This window comes from Schistocerca piceifrons, chromosome X (genome assembly GCF_021461385.2).
Source record: "Schistocerca piceifrons isolate TAMUIC-IGC-003096 chromosome X, iqSchPice1.1, whole genome shotgun sequence".
Lineage (NCBI taxonomy): Eukaryota > Metazoa > Arthropoda > Insecta > Orthoptera > Acrididae > Schistocerca > Schistocerca piceifrons.
Genome location: NC_060149.1, coordinates 708714516 through 708737419, shown reverse-complemented (window position 1 = coordinate 708737419; position 22904 = coordinate 708714516). Strand labels below are relative to the sequence as shown.

Below are 22904 nucleotides of genomic sequence, written 5' to 3'. Positions count from 1 at the left end.
TAAGATTCAATCGTGAGAACATCAAGTGTGCGCTATGCTGCAAACTAAAGTCACCCTGTCGCCTCACTATGATAAAAGGGTCATTTGTGATGACGAATGGAATCTCTCCCATACTCACACTATTCATTTGTTGAGAAAGAGGGAGTGGAGGACACTGTGTGAGAGGTGGAAAAGGAGACTAGGTGTAAATGTTGCAGACTGGTATGATCCTTTCATCATAATGTAACAAATTGTGTGTGTGTATGCGTGTCGAGCTACACTACTGGCCATAAAAAATTGCTACACCACGAAGATGACGTGGTACAGACGGGAAATTTAACCGGCAGGAAGAAGATGCTGTGATATTCAAATGATTAGCTTTTAAGGGTATTCAGACAAGGTTGGCAGAGCATTGACACAAACAGCAGTTGACCGGCGTTGCCTGGTGAAAGCCTCGGATAATGCTTCGTGTAAGAAGGAGAAATGCGTACCATCACATTTCCACCGAGCGAGGTGGCGCAGTGGTTAGACACTGGACTCGCATTCAGGAGGACGATGGTTCAATCCCGCGTCCGGCCATCCTGATTTAGGTTTCCCGTGATTTCCCTAAATTGCTCCAGGCAAATGACGGGATGGTTTCTGTGAAAGGGCATGGCCGAATTCCTTCCCCATCCTTCCCTAATCCAATGAGACCGATGACTTCGCCGTCTGGTCGCCTTCCCTAAACAACCAAACCCTCACATTTCCGACTTTGATAAAGGTCGGATTGTAGCCTATCACGATTGCGGTTTATCGTATCGCGACATTGCTGCTCGCGTTGGTCGAGATCCAATGGCTGTTAGCAGAATATGGAATCGGTGGGTTCAGGAGGGTAATGCGGAACGCTGTGCTGGATCCCAACGGCCTCGTATCACCAGCAGCCGAAATGACAGGCATCTCATCTGCATGGCTGTAACGAATCGTGCAGCCACGTCTCGATCCCTGAGTCAACAGATGGGGGCGTTTGCAAGACAACAACCATCTGCACGAACAGTTCGACGACGTTTGCAGCAGCTTGGACTATCAGCTTGGAGACCATTTCTGTGATTACCCATCACGGTGCATCACAGACAGGAGCGCCTGTGATGGTGTACTCAACGACGAACCTGGGTGCACGAATGGCAAAACATCATTATTTCGGACGAATCCAGGTTCTGTTTACAGCATCATGACGGTCGCATTGGTGTTTGGCGACATCATGGTGAACGCACATTGATTGAAGCAATATTATTATTATATTATTAGTCTCCAAAGAAAATGTTCAGTACACTACACAAACATTCTATCAGCTAGATTAAAATTTCTACTGATCAATTCGAATGGAATTATTTTTGGGGCATCATTAGCAACAGTTTTTTAATGAACTTCAATAATTTGGTTACCAAATCCTAGCACACTTCCAATACTATCCTTTATATCCATACGTAACTTAACATCACTGTCAACAGTATCTCTATTTAAAATTTAATCTGCTTTAACATGTGTAGCTTAGGGGTTTGCCGCTGTGGCCGCTTAGCTGTGTGCGGTAGATGCGCCTTCGGGCGCGCATGACAACGTATTAGGCCGTGACGGTCCACTCGTGCATGCGTCCCACCCCGGCAAGTCAGGCCGGTTCCCACTAGGGCTGCAGCGTAACAAAACATCGCGGCGGGCCCTTGGTTGCCATGGAAACGCCGTCAGAGGCGCTGCATAGCAGACTCTGCGCACCACTGCATCGCGGTTTGCCCATGTCGAACCGCTGCCACGTGCCGCGCTGCAGGTCGCCGCCGCCAATCACAGAACGTCCTGAGCGTGACGTTTGGTACAGAACCCCGGGCCACATGAACTTTCGCAGAAGTGCTGGCGTGGACGTGGTGGCAATTATGAAATACTTATCATCCGATCTCAAGGAAACTATTTAGTGAAAAATTTTGATTCTTTTGCATCTTACAGCCTGATATCTTCTCTCGATAAAGGACCGAATTTCTTTTCGTTGTTCGTCGTGGTTACTTGCTATATCGAATCTACATGAACCATTACACGAAATTTTAATTCAGTGTGCAGAGGTAAAACGGCTTTGCGTGGACCTTGCGTATAGTTCATTTTAGGTAATACATTATTGCTCATGAAATTTAGTCGACATATCAAAATTACACTCCTGGAAATGGAAAAAAGAACACATTGACACCGGTGTGTCAGACCCACCATACTTGCTCCGGACACTGCGAGAGGTCTGTACAAGCAATGATCACACGCACGGCACAGCGGACACACCAGGAACTGCGGTGTTGGCCGTCGAATGGCGCTAGCTGCACAGCATTTGTGCACCGCCGCCGTCAGTGTCAGCCAGTTTGCCGTGGCATACGGAGCTCCATCGCAGTCTTTAACATTGGTAGCATGCCGCGACAGCGTGGACGTGAACCGTATGTGCAGTTGACGGACTTTGAGCGAGGGCGTATAGTGGGCGCGCGGGAGGCCGGGTGGACGTACCGCCGAATTGCTCAACACGTGGGGCGTGAGGTCTCCAAAGTACATCGATGTTGTCGCCAGTGGTCGGCGGAAGGTGCACGTGCCCGTCGACCTGGGACCGGACCGCAGCGACGCACGGATGCACGCCAAGACCGTAAGATCCTACGCAGTGCCGTAGGGGACCGCACCGCCACTTCCCAGCAAATTAGGGACACTGTTGCTCCTGGGGTATCGGCGAGGACCATTCCCAACCGTCTCCATGAAGCTGGGATACGGTCCCGCACACCGTTAGGCCGTCTTCCGCTCACGCCCCAACATCGTGCAGCCCGCCTCCAGTGGTGTCGCGACAGGCGTGAATGGAGGGACGAATGGAGACGTGTCGTCTTCAGCGATGAGAGTCGCTTCTGCCTTGGTGCCAATGATGGTCGTATGCGTGTTTGGCGCCGTGCAGGTGAGCGCCACAATCAGGACTGCATATGACCGAGGCACACAGGGCCAACACTCGGCATCATGGTGTGGGGAGCGATCTCCTACACTGGCCGTACACCACTGGTGATCGTCGAGGGGACACTGAATAGTGCACGGTACATCCAAACCGTCATCGAACCCATCGTTCTACCATTCCTAGACCGGCAAGGGAACTTGCTGTTCCAACAGGACAATGCACGTCCGCATGTATCCCGTGCCACCCAACGTGCTCTAGAAGGTGTAAGTCAACTACCCTGGCCAGCAAGATCTCCGGATCTGTCCCCCATTGAGCATGTTTGGGACTGGATGAAGCGTCGTCTCACGCGGTCTTCACGTCCAACACGAACGCTGGTCCAACTGAGGCGCCAGGTGGAAATGGCATGGCAAGCCGTTCCACAGGACTACATCCAGGATCTCTACGATCGTCTCCATGGGAGAATAGCAGCCTACATTGCTGCGAAAGGTGGATATACACTGTACTAGTGCCGACATTGTGCATGCTCTGTTGCCTGTGTCTATGTGCCTGTGGTTCTGTCAGTGTGATCATGTGATGTATCTGACCCCAGGAATGTGTCAATAAAGTTTCCCCTTCCTGGGACAATGAATTCACGGTGTTCTTATTTCAATTTCCAGGAGTGTAATTTAAAGTTGAGAGCAGAACGATAGCTATCACCATTCTCGAGGTACTGAATGACACGTCGGCGGACGGGCTGTGGGGTGGCTGCGTTGTTGTATCAGCCCCAAATTTCGTAAACGGTTCAAGGAATCGAAACGTGTTTCTTTGCAAATAACTTGTAAAGAATCATTTATTTCGTCACATGATAAATATCCACAACCTTTCATCTAGCGAGATATGAAAGTAACTACAGTTTCTCAGACTGGATCGATGAATTTTCTTAAACAGCATTTAATAGCATGTGAAATGAGAATTACAGTGACATGGAACATGTTATTATTTACAATATTCTATATACACCTACAGAAGTTAAATGGAAACTAATTTGCTGATATGTCATAAGATGTAATTTGGTAAGAATCCACAGCTATTGATTATTTCCTTTGGTAAGTAACAAACGCTTTCTTCTAACTGCCGTTTACTTTTATTTGTTCAAGACACATTTTGTCTTTTACGTTAAGACGTATTCGGTGGCATCTACAATCATTCAATTTTGTTTTGATGTGTGACTTTGGAGATTTTAAAACAGTTAGGCTGGCCGAAGTGGCCTTGCGGTTCTAGGAACTGCAGTCTGGAACCGCGAGACCATTATGGTCGCAGGTTCGAATCCTGCCTCGGGCATGGGTATGTGTAATGTCCTTAGGTTAGTTGGGTTTAACTAGTTCTAAGTTCTAGGGGACTAATGACCTCAGAAGTTGAGTCCCATAGTGCTCAGAGCCATTTGAACCAAAACAGTTCATGTCTTATTTTTTACTTGAGTGAGTGATCACTTACAGTTAATCGAGTTTTTGGCTTTCCCCCTAACCTGGTCACATGCTGGAGGTTGAACTAAAACTTAGCTTATGGAACATAAGCACACTTTAATGTTCGCTCTTTTTTCTTCTGTCATTAGTTCTAGACATTTCACCGAAAACTGTGATTTAAAGTCGTAACTACAGTGTATTCACCTCTTGTCTCTTGATTATGGACATGTTGCCAACCTAACGAGTTATATGCTGAAAAGTAACATTTCTTTATTTCTGTTTTCCTTATATCTGAATGTGTGTGTGTGACTAGTCAGTGAGAGTTATAGAAAGTTGAAAGTGAATGCAGTACTTCTGAGAGAGTGTTTAAAAGGTTTGGTGTTCAGCTGATTCCAGTATTGGTGTAAATGTTTTGTGGAGGAGTTCATGTAAGAGTAAACTCACTGCGTACATTAATAGATAAAATAGTAGAATAACATTTCAACAGATTATTATTATCAGAATACTAGCACCTAACTCCTTTGTTCTCACTCTTAAATGAAACCCTCCACAAAATATTTAAACCAAAACTCGAATCAGCTAAACACGAAAACTTTCAACTACGCTCTGGCAGATGTTACATTCACATTCAATTTTCTACAACTCACACACATAAACATAAACAGATATAAAGGGAATGGAATAAACAGGCTTTAGTTTTCAGCATATACTTCATTGGGTTGGCAACGTATACATAAACAAACCAAATAAGAAGAGACGTAAATTGAACACACAGTAGTTACGGCTCTGACGCAGTTTTTGGTAAAGGATTCGCAGCTAGTGACAGAAGAATAGTGGTGGGCAGGATATCGCGTATCTGTTAGAAATCGCAGTGACTGAGAAGTCACAGATATCACAGTAGCAACTTTACAGAATCTAACTGCGATTTCAGTCACAGTTAGCAGTCGCAAGTAGTATTTCACATTCAAAGACGTGAGCCATCTATTGGTCGAATTTAGCACTGCTTTCTGCGATTTCAGTGACAAGTCGCAACTAAAAGTCGCAAGTGGCAACTAAAAAGCGCGGTTAACAGTGGCATCTGTTGGCCGAAGTTCGTACTACGTCCATCTCTGCGGTACGCTATGGAGTCTAACTGCGATTTCCGTGACAAGTCGCAACTAAGAGTCGCAAGTAGCAACTAAAAAGCGCGGTTAACAGTGCCATCTGTGGGTCAAAGTTCGTACTACGTCCATCTCTGCGGTACGCTATGGAGTCTAACTGCGATTTCCGTGACAAGTCGCAACTAGGAGTCGCAAGTAGCAACTAAAAAGCGCGGTTAACAGTGCCATCTGTGGGCCAAAGTTCGTACTACGTCCATCTCTGCGATACGGTATCGAGTCTAACTGCGATTTCCGTGACAAGTCGCAACTAAGAGTCGCAAGTAGCAACTAAAAAGCGCAGTTAACATTCTTTGTCGAGTGCCATCTGTTGATCGACTTTCGTACTTCGTTATAAGGACATGAGATGAGATCGATGTATGGTCGAAGAATTGAACCACGGCCTATGTTATAGGCGGCTGATTCGATCCCATTAGTTACGTCTACGTTACTGGGATTTTCCCAACTAGTTGAAAATTCCCAGAGTGGGGACAGTATTTCCTGATTTGCTTCCATTTCGTCTCTGGTCGTTCAAGGGTTTACTTCTTGTTTCTGCCAAGATGAAGCGATCACGGAGGAGCGAATTGTGGAATCATTTCACTGTTCTGGATGAAGAGTTTGCGAAATGTGGTTTATGCGGCAAAAAGTTGTCGTACAAAACCAGCACGACGAACTTGAAGAAACATATCGAAAGGTCGCATGTAATGGTGAACTTTGCGACAAATTCTTCAAGATCCGTCGACCCTGTGTTGCCAGAGCCAGGTACGTTGCAACAACTGATTGATTTATGGGATGATTAATTGTTTTTTGTCTGCACTCTTTTTAAAACAGCGCTGTTAATACCAATAAAACAACATGCTAGGCTGTGTGATATTTTAAGTAGATCATTTAGAAAATTTATTCTTGGGGCTAGGATTGTACTTTCAATTTTCTACCTATGGTATATGCGTTCGTAAACGTAATAATCCCCATCGAGCTTAACTGAAATTTGAACGAGATATTCTCGCCGTCCGTGGCACTTGAAATGTGCGCCATTGTGTTGTGCTGTTGGCAATGCCAATAAGAATTCGACATAAAAGCCCGACGCAGCCATTACCAACATGCGCGCACAACATTTACACAGGCAAACACTTATAATTTCATCCAACACGACCATTTCCTGTGGAAATTGCGCAGTTGCTCCTAGAATAGTTAAATGACATTAACTGTCCGAATTATAGTGAAGATTTCAGCTTCTTTAAGTATTTCGTGTTGAAAATATATAGCGCAGTGTAACAGGCTGCAAAGCAACCCGCGAGCCCGCTCTATTTAAACTAGAACGTGGATGTTCACTTCCCTGAAATTTATGTTCTACTTCAGACATTAATTAGAAATAAGTTTCCACTTTTTTTTGTTGCTGTATAGTGTAACTCAAGGCTGCGATTTGATTTTGATTGTACCAAATTAACATCGAGTGAAGTGCGATGTAATTTAAAATCTGAATGGTGTATTGTATTTAAGTGGCTCTTAATTACTGTTGTATAAGATTTCAAACTTGAAGTGGCGCGAGGAAAGGTTTACATTGCACGTATAATAAATAGAACAGAACAGAATCTTTATTTGCCTATCAGTATGTTATCCATACAATTGGCGTCGTCAATAATTGAATACATAAAAGCAAAATATAATTATGCAAGTATTTATGTGCAGGACAAATATACATATGCTAAAATAATGGTAATAATAAAATAATCATAATTACAGTGGTACTGCACAGTGTTAACATAACAGCAGTAGTAATAGTTAATTACATTTATCACATAATATACAAAAGTATCTACATAATTATGTGTTATCTAATTTACCCTGTAGAAAAAAAGTGTGAATGCTTATACATTACTGTCGCACACCTATAGTCATACTTCATTATGTAGTTACCACCTGGTTACTGCTAGTGCATATTTCCTGTCTATCACTGTTTAGAAACTCATCAGTTGAGAAGTATAGCATACATTCGAACCACAATTCTATGGGATGCTTCAAACTATTCATTAATAGATTGCTTTCTGTTCTTATGATTTAATGTCAGTCTTGAGTATGAAGATCTAGATTACTGTTATTTTGGATGTTATGAGCATGGAGTTGTGATCTTAAATTAAAATTCTTAATGTAAGTACACATACGGGGCAGAGTCATTATCTTGAATTCTTTAAAGCGTTTTTTTGCAGCTTTGTCTTGGTGGTGGATGAAATATACATCTGCTCTCTTCTACCACTTCAAGATGATACTTGAATTCACTGAGTTACCCCAAAACAGTATTCCATACTGCAATCGTGAATGGAAGAAAGAAAAATATGCAGAAATTAATAAATGTTTACTAATAATGCATCTCATGTTGTGTAGTAGGAAGAGAGTACTAGCAAGTTTGCCACACATATGATTTATATGCTTATCTCATGCGAGTTTTTGATGTAAATGCAATTCCAGTAATTTAACACATTTTGTGTCTTGTTTAAATGTCTTTAGGGTGAAGTAAACTACCTCCATTTTTATTTTATGTATTGTTAATTGATTGGCCCTGCACCAGTCACTGCTCATTTCACTTACAACTTTGTAGTATTCTAAAATATATTTCTGATTTTCTCCATCAGTGAAGAGTGTCATGTCATCAGCATACAGTACTCTAAATGTATATCCTGCCTCTGTTGCTGACACAATCTGTATGCTGATGTTCAGCTTATTGTTTTATAGGTGAAGCCTCTCTAGCAGTGGAGTTGCCAGAAGAAGGCACCACAGCCAGCAGCACACAGGGGGAAGCAGTTCCCTCCACATCACAGCATCAGACAGCCATCACAGAATACGTTCCCAAAAAGATGGGACTGATTCAAAAGAAGAAGGTGGATAGCAAATTAATGGGTCTGTTCACAAAAGACTATCAACCTTTCTCTATTGTAAATGACTCAGGATTTCGTAGTTTTGTACATGCACTGAATCCTGCTTATGAAATACCGAGTAGAAGGACTGTAACAAATGTAATGTTGCCAGCAGCATATGCAGAAGCAAATGAGAAAGTACAACAAAAGCTGCAAGGCATAAAGACAATCTGTCTAACAACAGATTGCTGGACATCAGCTTCTAATGAAAGTTACATGGCTGTAACTGGACATTTCATAAATGAACAATTCAGATTACAGTCTGTACTGCTGGAATGCAGTCATTTCAGTGGTGCCCATACCAGCTCAAATTTGTCCACAGCTTTGATTAAAATTACGGACAAATTTAGTCTTGGTGGCAAAATTTTAATGGTAGTCACGGACAATGCACCAAATATAAAAAATGCTATTTCCACCATTCTCAAGTGGAAACATTTTGGTTGTTATGCTCACACTCTTAATTTAGTTGTGCAGGATGCACTTAAAAATGTTCAGGAAGTTCACCAGAAAGTCAAGACAATTGTAGGTTTTTTTAAAAGGAGCAGCAGTGCAACAGAGCGGCTCTTAACATGCCAACAGAACAGTGGCAAAGTAAACATCAAGAAATTGATCCAGGACTTGCCCACAAGGTGGAATTCAACCCTGTTCATGTTGGAACGTATTGTCGAATTGTCAGAGGCAGTGAAAATTACAGTTGCCCTTTGTAACAGGCCCACAGATCTTCCGTCACTGTCAAATGATGAGTGGGAAATCTGCTCCGAACTCTGTTCAATTTTGAAACCGTTTGAGCAGGTTTCGAGGCAGCTCAGTGCAGAGGATTACCCAACTGGCAGCTTGGTAAGTTAATAATTTACTTTATTTGGCTCATGTAAGTTCAATGTCATTTTATTGTGTACTTTCCTTATATGTTGTGTAGTTGTTAGCATATTTGTCTCAATTTTCAGGTTATAGTCCTGACACGTGGACTTCTGGCAGTATGTGACGAAATAGCCAAAATGCAGTTACATGAAGTTTCAAGGAAAGTTGTTTTGGTACTAAAAGAAGGGCTTACAAACCGGTTTTCGAATCTTGAGCAGAGCAAGTCCATTGCCCTTGCTACTCTGCTGGATCCACGTTTCAAATTGCTGGCATTTCAGAACCAGGCAGCAGCAGACAACACGAAGAAACAATTAATTAATATTGTTGCCCAGAAACTGGAAAAATGTAGGCCAGTAGGTATTCAGCCTTCACAATCTGTTGAGCCAAACAATTTGGCAACTGAATCCTTCTCTGTGTGGGGCATATTCGATAAGTTAGTGAAACATGCACAGCCACAGGGCACAGTACAGTCATGTGCTATTGTAGAGGTTCAAAGGTACATTGACAGCTCAGTCATCAGTAGAAATGAGGATCCTCTGGCATGGTGGAGACAAAATCAATACATATACCCAACCATTGCAAAAGTAGTGAAAGAGAGGTTTAATGTTGTAGCAACTTCTGTGCCTTGTGAGAGGGTCTTCTCAAAAACCGGACATTTAATAAATGACAGAAGAACCCGCCTCAAGCCATGGAATATAGAAAAACTAATATTTCTGAATGCCAATGGTACTTGTGATTAGTGCTGGTAAGTGATACATCATTAGAACACAGTACATTGTTAAACTAATCATAATCAGAATAGTTGTATATAAACAAGAATAATTATCATCTTCAATATGTTTCTTACATGCATACACTGTCTTGCAGAAAATTCTGGACCCGTGTGAGGTTTGCTTCCATGGAGGTAACTAGGCACTTTCAACACAAGCGAACAAGACCACACAACTGTATGATGCCTATCAATATTACAACATGTGAGTGTGTGTGTCCAGTATGTAGATGAAACATTTTATTCTTCTAATGCATATGTTTTCATGAAAAAAAAAACAACTGTGAATTCATTTGTATTTTGATCACATGCAGGTAACTGGGCACTTTCAACACAAGTGAACAAGACCACACAACTGTATGATGCCTAGCAAAATGTAAAATGTGAGTATTTGTGTCCAATAAGTGAAGTAAACCTTTTACTCTTTTCGAGCACATGTTGTCATGTAGAAAATTGTGAACTCATTTGTATTTTTATTATATGCAGGTAACTGGGCACTTTCAACACAAGCATGCAAGACCACACAACTGTATGATGCCTAGCAAAATGTAAAATATGTGAGTATTTGTGTCCAATATGTGTAGGAAACCTTTTACTCTTCTCGAGCACATGTTGTCCTGTAGAAAATTGTGAACTCATTTGTATTATTATTATATGCAGGTAACTGGGCACTTTCAACACAAGCAAACAAGACCACACAACTGTATGATGATTAGCAAAATGTAAAATATGTGAGTATTTTGGTGTTTCATAATTCCATGCTAAGAATAATTTTGCCGGAATAAGTTATTTAGGATGTATGGGATATAACTAGGAACATGAATGAAATGAAATGTTTGGGCTCTGATTCACTTTGTAACTGTGCAAAGTTGAGTGTTATAATGTATTGCACTAAGATAATAGCATAATCCTTACACTATAAAGGATCACAAACAAGTCATTCGTCATACACTGTGGGCTTACTAAAATTTAATTTTTTTTCCTTTTGTTGCAGACACCTTTCACTTACTGCAAGTATTTCACTTTGGCATAAATGTGAGTTACATCTCTAGCATCAAAAGATTGGTAACACAGACCACTGATATCACTTCCAAGACTGTGTTTTCTTTGTCATATTAGTTTCTGTTTGTTGAAAAACACAGATTTAGTTTTGTTGATATATGCACGGTAATGAACAATTTAATGAGGCAGAGACCACATATTTTTAACCAGAATTTCATCATCATCCACTACTACATTTAAATCTTATAGATCGTCAACTATTTGTTCATTCGTTTGTCCACAGAAAGGTGACAGAGGAACAGGTCATACTGGGAGCAGTAGGTCTGTGACTTGGATGCAGCACAGTTACTGATTTGATGCCATTAAGGCACAAAGCTTTGTAATGATTAAAATGGTGAGTGAATGTAAATCCTGGAAGTGTTATTTCTTTATACTAAAACCTGCTACTTTAAGTTATGTTTCAGAAATTTCTTGAGCACCTCGACTTGAAAAATAACAGGAATACCATCTAGAATATTACAAGTGAGGACAGTCAGTCAATGATAATCCATGAGCTTAGGCTGAAGGAAAAAAATTCTATATATGTAATAAAAGTTGATTGTAATGTGTGATGTTGTAGACATACAATAATCTGTTTTGTGCTATCTTTTCCATAATGAATTTGGTGACAACATGTGGATCAAAACTGGAATGAGCAAAGAATACCAACCAAATTTAAGACCCAAAAACCAGAAAGAGCCACGACCAGCGGTGGAACATACGCAAGTTTGAAAAATTTGTTCCAAATGCACACTAATAGTGATTTTTTTTCTTTTTGTTGTTGTTGATTGTAGATTTACATATATGTTCCTGTCTCCTGCTAAAAATGAACCATCCCAACTAGCAAATTTTACTTTGTTATTTAGAACTTTTTTAATTGCATTAATTAAGAGCCACCTGCACTTTGAGAGGACTAAAACTGTTGAGATTTTATTATTCATTCAATAACAAGATTAATATGTGGGGTATGTGAAATGTGTGTACATGTTTGTTTTGCTCATACTTGTACAAATGTTTCATGTAACCTGACGAGGCGAACCCAAGATTCAAGAAGAAGAAGAGGAGGAGGAGGAGGAGGAGGAGGAGGAGGAGGAGGAGGAGGAAGAGGAGGAGGAGGAAGAAGAAGAGGATCCTTCAAGATTGCAACATAAAATATTTAATATGTAGCACAACAACTGTACACAGTTGATAACGTCCTTCTGGGGTTTTGAGGAGCTGGTTTTCCTTCAGACCGTGGGCAAATGCCAGGACGTACAAGTTTCCAGCTCAGAAAATGCTAATTTTCATGAATTTGTCAGTAAAATGCTGTAGATAAATACCAACAGAAAAATGCTTCCTGTAACACAGATCTTTTAGTAAAAAATGTGTCCTAATAAGACAAGTTGTAACTTTTTTAAATATTTGCAGTCTGTGTAACTTGAAAAACTGAATTATGTAGAAGAAACAGCTTGTCTACATAACAATGTAACTGTATTTACACCAACATTATATAATTTAATATTTACTGACAATGCCATATGTAAAACCATAGATAAATAAAATCTATTTGAATTTAAACAGAAATACAGTAGCTGCCACCACATATTTGACATTTCCTGAACCTGTTCAGTAAATTATAAGTGTGCATTTTACCTGGTAGGAAATAGCTCTTATCCCTTGCAATAGCCAGTCAGATGGCATTAGATATGTGCTCAAGGTCACAAGGTTACTGCTCACTGTACTCACTAGCATTTCCCGAGGCCACTTGCTAATGCACTGTTAAGTCTCTTACAAAGCTAAAAATATACAGAATTTAATGGAGTTTGTTCCTGCAGTTGCAGGTAAGTTCACCAGGTGAGAATGTACCTTTCCAGCACCCAGTGTCTTTCTTTGAACCAAATTAAGAGCAAGGGTTGCAGACAAGTTTAAAATTTGGAGAGCAAGTGTAACATTTCATCTTTCTAATAGACATGGGTAAACAGTCCCATTTCAATGTGAAAAATCTGAATATCTGTTTTATGCATATGTTATTCCCTAAATGTAGCTGTAGTGTCACCATCTTCTGAAAACCAAACTGCTGTGAATTGTTCAACTTGCTTGCTCCAATCCAGCCACTTATTACATAGGGCCTATACATTTTAAACTTAGGCACTGGAAAAGGAATTGCAACTGCGACTTCATACTGGCATCACAATCTAGGTGTTCGCCCTTAAAATTTATCTCGGCAGGATTACTGAAGTATTACTTGGTCTTTATGTTAACTACACTACTTTTAAAAACAAGTCCAATAATCTCATACTCAAAGCTATTGGCAACTTACTGTACATATTTAAAAAAATCTGCGTCAGTGGTTTTAACGCTTGTAATATGCCTCAGCTTGGGACTGTGTGTGCATACTGTATGACGACACGCACTTTCAGCACCAGTAATGGTTGGCCAAACAGCTGTAACTGAATGTATTTTATCAATAAGAAGCAGCATTGCCCATTTCTTCTGAAAATATCATTTAGAGACAAGTAACCTAAAAAATGTGTTTGATTCTGCTTCCAATATGACAATTATCGTAAATACTCCACCTGCCTACAGGAATTTGCAATGTTAACACAGCAGAACTCTGTCATCTGTATAAGTGTAATGAAACAAAGACAATAGTATTGAATCATATGAGTGCCTCGCTTTTGTTCCGACAGTGTTCAAAACTACGGAGGAAAATTTTACACCTGGCGTTCTACATAGCAACTGCACACAAGAACTTTTTGCTGACACTACAAGCACCTTCATAAGTAAACTTTTCCTGGTTTACCTTCAAGTACTGCACTTAAATGATTCCTGATTTAAGATCTGTACTTCCCACTTTCATAATGGGCTCAAAATGCATACTCTAGACCTTGGGCTATATTCCAGGTCAGTGTCACACCAAGCTTCTATGGAAAGGGGGATGGGGGACGGCGGCATGTCACACTCTCCTACAAGTCTTTACCAGTAATTAAATGGTGGAAAATTTTTGGGTATAGGACTGCTTAACACGTGGAAAATATTTTATTTATTCACTCACTGTATTTAACATTTATCATTCCTTTAAAATCGCATAAGAACTTCAAATTAAACACAGTTCAATCACTCATTATGCACACTTATTTCATAATTATGGCACTTTTAAACTGCAAATCCTCTAAGAGCTGTCTTGAATATTCACGATTCTCTCCCAAGAGCCTTGAAGTGGATAGATACGTACAGAAACCAGTAATCGGGGTTGGAACTGCGTCTGCAAAATTAAAAGGATAAACATTTTTGCTGTCACTAATTACAAGCAATGTAATTGACAATGTAGTATTACTAATATTTGCTGCCATGAAAGCCATTCAATGGGGGACGTTTCACATTTGCAAGAACGATCTCATTTAAGTAATTAAGTTCATCGAAATCTTAGAAACTAACCTCTCGTCTGACGAAGACAGTCTAAAAACGCAGTGGCTATTGACGATAATATTTCGAATTATCGCTTTACTGAGTGACTGAAATGTAGTTCGGGTACCTGTGAACATAACAATACGTTAGAGTTCTTTTTCTAAACACGAACTATTACGGTACTGTTTGGCTACTAACATATTAATATTTTCACAATTGTTTCTTTAATACAAAAGTAAAGCCAACGGAAGAACAATTGTAAAACACACTTACTAATGTCAGTTTTCTTGAGATGCAATTCTCTGTGTGAACACATGTAACTTTTTCATTCGGAGATAAGTCGCAGAAGTAGCAGAAATCGCAGAAATAGCAGAAATCGCAGAAGTCGCAGAAATCGCAGAAGTACCAGAAATCGCAGTGGTAGAGTGCGGAGGGATACAAGAGCTGGATTCCTTAACTGCGATTCTTAACTGCGACAAATCACAGTTAAGAATAACAGATACTGAAAAGTAGCAGTCACAGAAATAACTGATATCGGAAAATCGCAGTTTAGCCCATCACTACAGAAGAATAATTGTGCTCCACTCCAATTAGTGCAAAGAACATGAAAATTCTGAAGAAAAAAGTTTGCAACGTAAAGATGTGCTTATGTCTCTTAAGCGATTTTATAGTGCGATTTACAGCCTGCGACCAAATGGGAGGAAACGCAGATGCCAGCCAAAAATTTGATTAATTCTAAGCAATCACTTACTCACGTAAGAAAATAAGACCTGGACTGTTTCATAATCTACAAATATCGCAAAGATTCCACTGGGAGTGCCTTAAAGCAAAAGGCGAAAAGTGTCTAGAACAAATATGATACGTCACAGGAAGAAAATGGCGTTTGTTATTTACAAAACGAATATTTCTGTGCTTGCTGCAGGTGATGGGCAGGTAAACAAGTTTCTTATTTATTATTTCGTTTTGCCTTAAGACATTTTGTTTATTTGCAACGCTTAGCACACTTTTTAATTACATGTACTAACACAAGATTGCCAATTACGCCTACTCTTTCCAGCATCGCTAAAATAGTCTTAAAACCAGGATGTATAGCCTCTGATAGGTAGATTTCTTTTACCGACAGATTTTACATCCCTGATCGAATCTTTATGTCAAACACCTTGGCATGAAGTACCCAACATAATATTATGTGAATCGTTTTCGACATCCATAAAGTCGCACTCATCACAGTCTTGCAAGTAGTGATGAAGGACCACTCATAATAATTGGTTTCACAATTACTACTTTAGTTGTTATAATCCAACTGCCGAGTCCATATTTGGTTGCCAAAATACCGTATTTCTTTTCTGATTAACCTGCTTTCCCTGATATAAACAGTAGTTAATAGTAGTTTCATACGACGTTCGCGCATCCTTTAATAAGCTTGAGAATGGTCACATGAAATCTGAACTCAGCGGAAAAGCCTCCACTGCACAAAAACGTATGGCAGCATATGAAAAAGTGCATTACGATACATTTGCCACCGATGACTTCTACACAGTTGAGAACTGTCAGTGCATTCGAAAGTCATGGATAATACTTAATCAGTCATTGGTTGTTGTTTCATGAAGGAACAGATGTGTTTTGGGAAATGCTACAAATGGCAGAGTGGCCATGACAGTAATTAAACTTAATCATTTGCTGACAGTCGCCAAAAGAAAACAGCATTCAGGTTGTAACTTTTCTCTAACATAAGGCTGTTTGCAGAGACTAATAGAGATGTATACACAAATACATCACAAGTATATGTGCTAGAGGTTCAAAAATGGCTCTGAGCACTATGGGACTTAACATCTATGGTCATCAGTCCCCTAGAACTTAGAACTACTTAAACCTAACTAACCTAAGGACGTCACACTACACCCAGTCATCACGAGGCAGAGGAAATCCCTGACCCCGCCGGGAATCGAACCCAGGAACCCGGGCGTGGGAAGCGAGAACATATGTGCTAGAGGCTATACTAAACAAATATTCTGGTAATAAATACGCAAATGACCTACCTAATTAAAAGTGATGTTATTTGCTGTTGGGCTGCATTAACAAGAAATACAATTGGTCTGTGTGTTGATACAGTGTTCCACAGTAGTCTATCCTGTGTAGATCTCTTCATCTCTACATAACTACTGCACCCTATATCCATTCCAATCTACTTACCACTGGCAAGCCTTGGTATCACTTTACAACTTAGCTTCCATTACCAAACTGATGATTTATAGATGCCTCGTAGTATGTCCTGTCAGCTAAACCCTCTTGTAGACAAGTTGTGCCATAATTTCCTCTTCCTCCTCTGTTTAATTCAGTACTTCTTCTTTAGTTATATGATCTTCGTATCTAATCTTCAGCATTCTTGTTTATCACCTCGTTTTGAATGCGTCCATTGTTCTCTTGACAGAACTGTTCATTGTCCACGTTTCACTTACGTAAAAGGCCACACTCCACACAAACACTATTATAAAATACTATCAAATCATTAAAATTTTTATTCGATGTGAATAAATTACCTTTTTCAGAAGCGCTTTTCTTGCCATTGATAGTCTGCATTTCATATCCTCTGTACTTCTCAGTTACTGCTTCCCTTCCAAGTCATTGAAGTCTTAGAACTGCAGATTGATTTCTGTACACGTTGTAGATAATCTTGCGTTTTATTGCTGATACCTCCTGAGCTTCAAAGAGTATCTTTCATTTAATATTTTCAAAACATTTCTCTAAATATGCAAATGCTATAAACATAGGTTTGCCTTTCTTTAGTCTGTCACTTAGCTAAGTGGTAGGATCAGTATTGCCTCGTGTTCAAGCATTTCACTGGAATCTAACATTGTGCTCATGTTAGTATTTATAGCCCCTATCCCTCTCCTCTCTATGGATTCCTTTCTCGTTCTAACCTTCTCTTATTTGCTTAGTTCTGGGTTGCCAAATGAGCTCTTGAAAGTTGCTTCTCCTTTGAGCAAAGTTTTCTTTCTTATTTAATGTCGGCAACTGAGTTTTCCAAGTGCAAAATAACTGCTGTGATTTTGGACACTCTGTCAACGTCATTTTTAGACAACCCTATTCCCCATGGTCTGTTTTATTTGCTGCATTTGTATATTTTCCCCTGTCAGCTAAATTCAACATATCGTTTTATCCAAGGATTTCTACCGTGCCTTTTTCCCATTTACATCCTCTGCTGCATTCGCCACTTCTTCTCTGAAACGTATTCTTTCGTATTGTAGTAGATTCCTTCCTCTGTTTCAGTTAGTAGTTGTCTTGTGGTTCCTTTAAGATTATTTAAAAACTCTGGGTCTTAACTTATTCAGGTTCAACGTTCTCAATCTGCAGTTCATAAACAATAAATTATCGTCGGTCTGCGTCTGCACTGGGAGATGGCTTACAATTTAAAATCCGGTTTCGAAAACTGTTTCAGATAAGTATTATTCTTTCATGATTCTTGAGCAAAGTGTTGGCGATGATTACATTGTGCTATGAGGCGACTTCCTTTTTCATGAATGCAAGAAAAGCCTCAAATTTCTGGTGGAGAGGTCGACAAACTGACATTGGGAAGTACGTACAAAATTGCTTGCCTTGTGTGCAAAGAGCGCCTACACCAAGAACTAAAGTTCTTTTACAAACGTTACCAGAAGCATCGAAACCATTTCAGATTGTGTCCTTGGATATCTTTAACCCATTTCAACAAAGCAACAAGAACAATAAATAAATATTTTCTATTACTGATCACTTTTCGAGATAGTTACACTACTGGCCATTAAAATTGCTGCACCACGAAGATGACGTGCTACAGACGGGAAATTTAACCGACAGGAAGAAGATGCTCTGATATGCAAATGATTAGCTCTTCAGAGCCTTCACACAAGGTTGGCGAAGTGGCGACACCTACAACGTGCTGGCATGAGGAAAGTTTCCAACCGGTTTATCATACACAAACAACAGCTGACCGGCGTTGCCTGGTGAAACGTTGTTGTGATGCCTAATGTAAGGAGGAAAAATGCGTACCATCACGTTTCCGACATTGTTAAATGTCAGATTGTAGCCTATCGCGATAGCGGTTTATCGTATTGCGACATTGCTGCTCGCGTTGGTCGAGACCCAGTGACTGGTGGCAGAATATGGAATCGGTGGGTTCAGGAGCGTAATACGAAACGCCGTGCTGGATCCCAATGGCCTCGTATCACTAGCAGTCAGATGACAGGCATCTTATCCGAATGGCTGAAACGGATCGTGCAACCACGTCTCGATCCGTGAGTCAACAGATGGGGACGTTTGCAAGACAACAACCATCTGCACGAACAGTTCGACGACGTTTGCAGCAGCATGGACTATCAGGTCGGAGACCATGGCTGCGTTTACCCTTGACGCTGCATCACAGACAGGAGCGACTGCGATGGTGTACTCAATGACGAATCTGGGTACACGAAAGGCAAAACGTCATTTTTTCGGATGAACCCAGGTTCTGTTTACAGCATCATGATGGTCGCATCCGTGTTTGGCGACATCGTGTATTCGCCATCGCCATACTGGCGTATCACCCGGCGTGATGGTATGGGGTGCCATTGGTTACACATCTCGGTCACCTCTTGTTCGCTCGCACTGATGGCACTTTGAACAGTGGACGATACATTTCAGATGTGTTACGACTCGCGGCTCTACCCGTCATTCGATCCCTGCGAAACCCTAAATTTCAGCAGGATAATTCACAGCCGCATGTTGCAGGTCCTGTACTGGCCTTTCTGGATACAGAAAATGGGCGACTCCTGCCCTGGCCAACACATTCTCCAGATCTCTCACCAATTGAAAACGTCTGGTCAATGGTGGCCGAGCAACTGGCTCGTCACAATACGCCAGTCACTACTCTTGATGAACTCTGGTATCGTGTTGAAGCTGCATAGGCAGCTGTACCTGTACACTCCATCCAAGCTGTTTTACTTAATGCCCAGGCATATCAATGCCGTTATTACGGCCAGAGGTGGTTGTTCTGGGTACTGATTTCTCAGGATCCATGCACCCAAATTGTGTGAAAATGTAATAACATGTCAGTTCTAGTATAATATATTTGTCCAATGAATACCCGTTTATCATCTGCATTTCCTCTTGGTGTAGAAATTTTAATGGCCAGTAGTGTAATTTTCACACTGCTGAAACTGATGCTTGCGCCTTTGTCAGTCACTTGGTTCTGGCTTTCAGAAGTCCTGACGCAATACTCGCCAACCATTGCTCATATTATATGTCAGCACTGTTTGCGTAAATTTGCAAAATGTTACAAAGCAAAAAACGGTGAACTATGCCCTTTCAAAAGAAAATAGGCGCCTAGAGCGAATACACAAAACAGTTGAGCGAATGCTATTATATTATGTAGGGAAGACTGAGTTACATTGGGGCAGATATGTAGGATTTGTCGCCTCAGCATATAATAGTCGTGTCCACGAGGCAACGGGGTACTCCCCATACGAAGCAGTCTATGGGAGACCCATGAATTCACCATTTGAGATTGACAAATTGCCTTCTGACGTCAGCATAGGCAAAGTAAAAAGGCTACCCGGCGTATCAAGGTCATAAGTATCCAAGTTAAACGCAGTTTTTTTAAAGCCACACAAAAAGAGATGGAACGCAGCAACGAAGGTACTACACTACCTCAATATAGAGCTGGTGGTTTGGTATTGCTCTGAAATCCTATGGTAAAAAAGGGACGAACTAAAAAGTTCACTCCTCAGTACAAGGGCCACTTCCCTCTATTGCACATCACCTCCCCGATGAATGCCTAAATCCAGTTCCTTGATCGTACTGCAATAGCACACTTTGGTCATCTAATGCCATATCATGGCCTAGCTGTGCCACCTCAAGCAGAACCGACTGCTCCTACCCTAAAGTCGCTCTGACAGCTCTGACAGATAAAGGTGTCGCAAGAAAGAAGCGCCGCCCGCGATGGCCGAGCGGTTCTAGGCGCATCAGCCTGGAACCACGCGATCGCTATGGTCGCAGGTTCGAATCCTGCCTCGGGGCATGGATGTGTGTGATGTCCTTGGGTTAGTTAGGTATAAGTAAATCTAAGTTCTAGGGGACTGATGACCTCAGATGCTCAATGCTCAGATGCTCAGAGCCATTTGAAGAACGAAGCAGAGAAAGAAGAAAGATAAGCTTTTACCAGAACGCGCTTTAATTAACAAGCATTCTTATGTCCTGAGGTCTAGTGGCTAAATGAGAGAGATGTAGTGATGAGAATGTCACAACAGGATAAGAAAGATAAGAAGCATTTGCTTATTTGTTTGTCCCTATAAAATGTATTAGCGGGGCAGAACTGAATGCAACAGAGACACGTGCTGTTCCCCCAAAACAAAACCGAAAAAGTTGCAAGTTACGTTTGTGCTCTTTTATGTGTCTAGTTTTGTCATATTATAGGTCGTAGTGTTGGCCATCATCAGCGAGAACAGAGGAAAATGATAAAATTTAACTCATAAGAACTAACTGATAAGCTAGCTAATTAGTTAACACTTTTTCAGTTGTGGTAAATTTTTTCCAGTTATAGGCTTGATGGAGATACGCGTGGAATTTATTGCATATCAGAAAGCATTGTTTCGGAAATGCTGTACAGGTGTGAAGAAGAAGATAAACCAAGAGTCTGATGATTTTTTGAAATACTGCATCTGATGTATGATATTTCAATAAATAATATATGTATATACATAATCTCAAACTGGTTTTGTGTATTATTTCATAGCTATCTCATTATAGTCCAAGTATTACGCCTATTAATATCATTATTTTTCAGTGCTACACCTATAAAGATACAGCAGAAGCACACAGTTACCGCAGACATCTCCTCACCAGTCACTGATGAAATGAATGATGAAGTTACTCTTCGTGGGTAAAATATATATAGGCGATTTCTCTGTGTAGCCAATATAGCTCAGTTGGTTAAGTGATGGAACTATAGTAGCTACATATACTATTACTATCCCTTTAAGTGTATCTTTGTATATATGCCAACTACTTGTCAGTACTTGGCGTAGTTAGTATCATGGCAGTGTGTGTGAAACATCCTCATCACAAGGACTTTGTTGTCGGTGACTGGGCCTGTGAAGATTCAAAACAAGGTCTGAACAAGAAGAAGAAGAATGGAATACTCCTTCCTGATAATATACGAGCAATTATTGTAGGTCCATCCAATTGTGGCAAGACTAATGTCCTCATGACGCTGGTAACACATGTAGATGAAGTCCCATTTGAACATGTTTGTTTATTTTCAAAAACACTGTTTCAGCCCAAGTATCAGCTATTGCAGGAGATATTGCGCGGTGTAGATAGTGTTACATACACGACATTCAGTGAAAACGGTGATATCCCCCACCTGAAAAAGCAAAGACTAACACTGTCTTCATATTTGACGATGTTGCTGTAGAAAACCAAATTCGGAAATATTTCTGTTTCGCTCGTCTGTATTTTATCTGAGCCAAACATATTCCAGAATCCCGGAACACTTGGTTAGGAATAATTCAAACCTCATTATAACCTTCAAACAAGACAGTCTGAATTTAAAATACATTTATCGGGCAAATGTAGGAACTGACATGTCGTTCAATGATTTTGTAAAGATAAGCGCTGATTGCTGGAATCATTCACAATATGGGTTTCTCATTATTGATAAAACAAGAAAACTGAGTGATGGTAGGTACAGACAAAACTTTCAAGAATTTCTGTATATTTAGCCTCGTAAGATAGGTTAGTACATCAGTATACGCTGCAGAATGCACAAATTCGCGAGTATGTCTAGCTCTCAAAGCGAGAGAATTGGTGTACACAGACAGAACATTCGCCTGTACATGGATGCGAAAATTCAGGCTATTGTGCATAAAGTTGGAGGTTGCGCAGAGAACTAGAGACCTATTACCAGACTCTTCTGAGAATGGTCATTGCGTTAAACGACTTATTTAATAAAATCGGTAAGAAAGTAACCGACCTAACTGAAAAGGTCGAGGCTATTGAGGGGAAAATAGATGCAGAGTTCTTTGTTGTTGAGAAGTGGGGGGGGGGGGGGGGAGCACATACAGGAAAAGAAGAACGGATATATACCGAGATGTCAACGAAGCAGAAAGTGATTCATGCGCGGAAAGTGGTTCGAGAGAGATTATGGTTGCTAAGGTTAGGGCATACGGATCAACAACAAACACTAAGAGAGAACTTTAAGCCAGTTACTGAATTTCTCAGGCAATTCTCAGCAAAAACAAAACCATACGATAATGACAGTGTTGCCATTGACAAATTCATTATCTGTCATGCACCTGGTCAGATAGATAGAACATTCGGCATTAACAGGCTGAGACTGTACATGTTAGGCAAGTTAATGTAACTGATCACACAATACAGTTTGTTGGTAGGTGGTCTGAGAGAACACCTGGCTTAATAAATCTTATTTTCCTAAGA

At 40.6% G+C, this 22904-nt stretch overlaps 1 protein-coding gene and 2 long non-coding RNA genes across 4 annotated transcripts; 2 read left to right on the top strand and 1 right to left on the bottom strand.

The window, feature by feature from the left end:
* Positions 1–5952: 5952 nt before the first annotated feature.
* On the top strand, positions 5953–9948 carry LOC124722644 (E3 SUMO-protein ligase ZBED1-like; the record flags this gene model as incomplete). Its single annotated transcript, XM_047247791.1, has 3 exons — positions 5953–6251; positions 8220–9238; positions 9346–9948. Coding segments are annotated over exons 1-3 (1824 nt in total), but the record flags the coding sequence as incomplete, so codon positions are not given.
* A 24-nt stretch (positions 9949–9972) lies between these two features.
* On the top strand, positions 9973–12123 carry LOC124722143. Of its 2 annotated transcripts, none has more exons than XR_007006447.1 (7): positions 9973–10004; positions 10127–10233; positions 10343–10411; positions 10515–10585; positions 10689–10759; positions 11023–11063; positions 11314–12123. It is a non-coding gene; the product is annotated as an uncharacterized LOC124722143 (long non-coding RNA). The 2 variants fall into 2 exon arrangements; XR_007006446.1 differs by having other exon boundaries at positions 11023–11195.
* Positions 12124–14068: 1945 nt separating this feature from the next.
* Positions 14069–14868, bottom strand: LOC124721084. The gene is made up of 3 exons (XR_007006262.1): positions 14730–14868; positions 14487–14583; positions 14069–14313 (listed from the first exon to the last, which is right to left on the bottom strand). It is a non-coding gene; the product is annotated as an uncharacterized LOC124721084 (long non-coding RNA).
* Positions 14869–22904: the final 8036 nt, after the last annotated feature.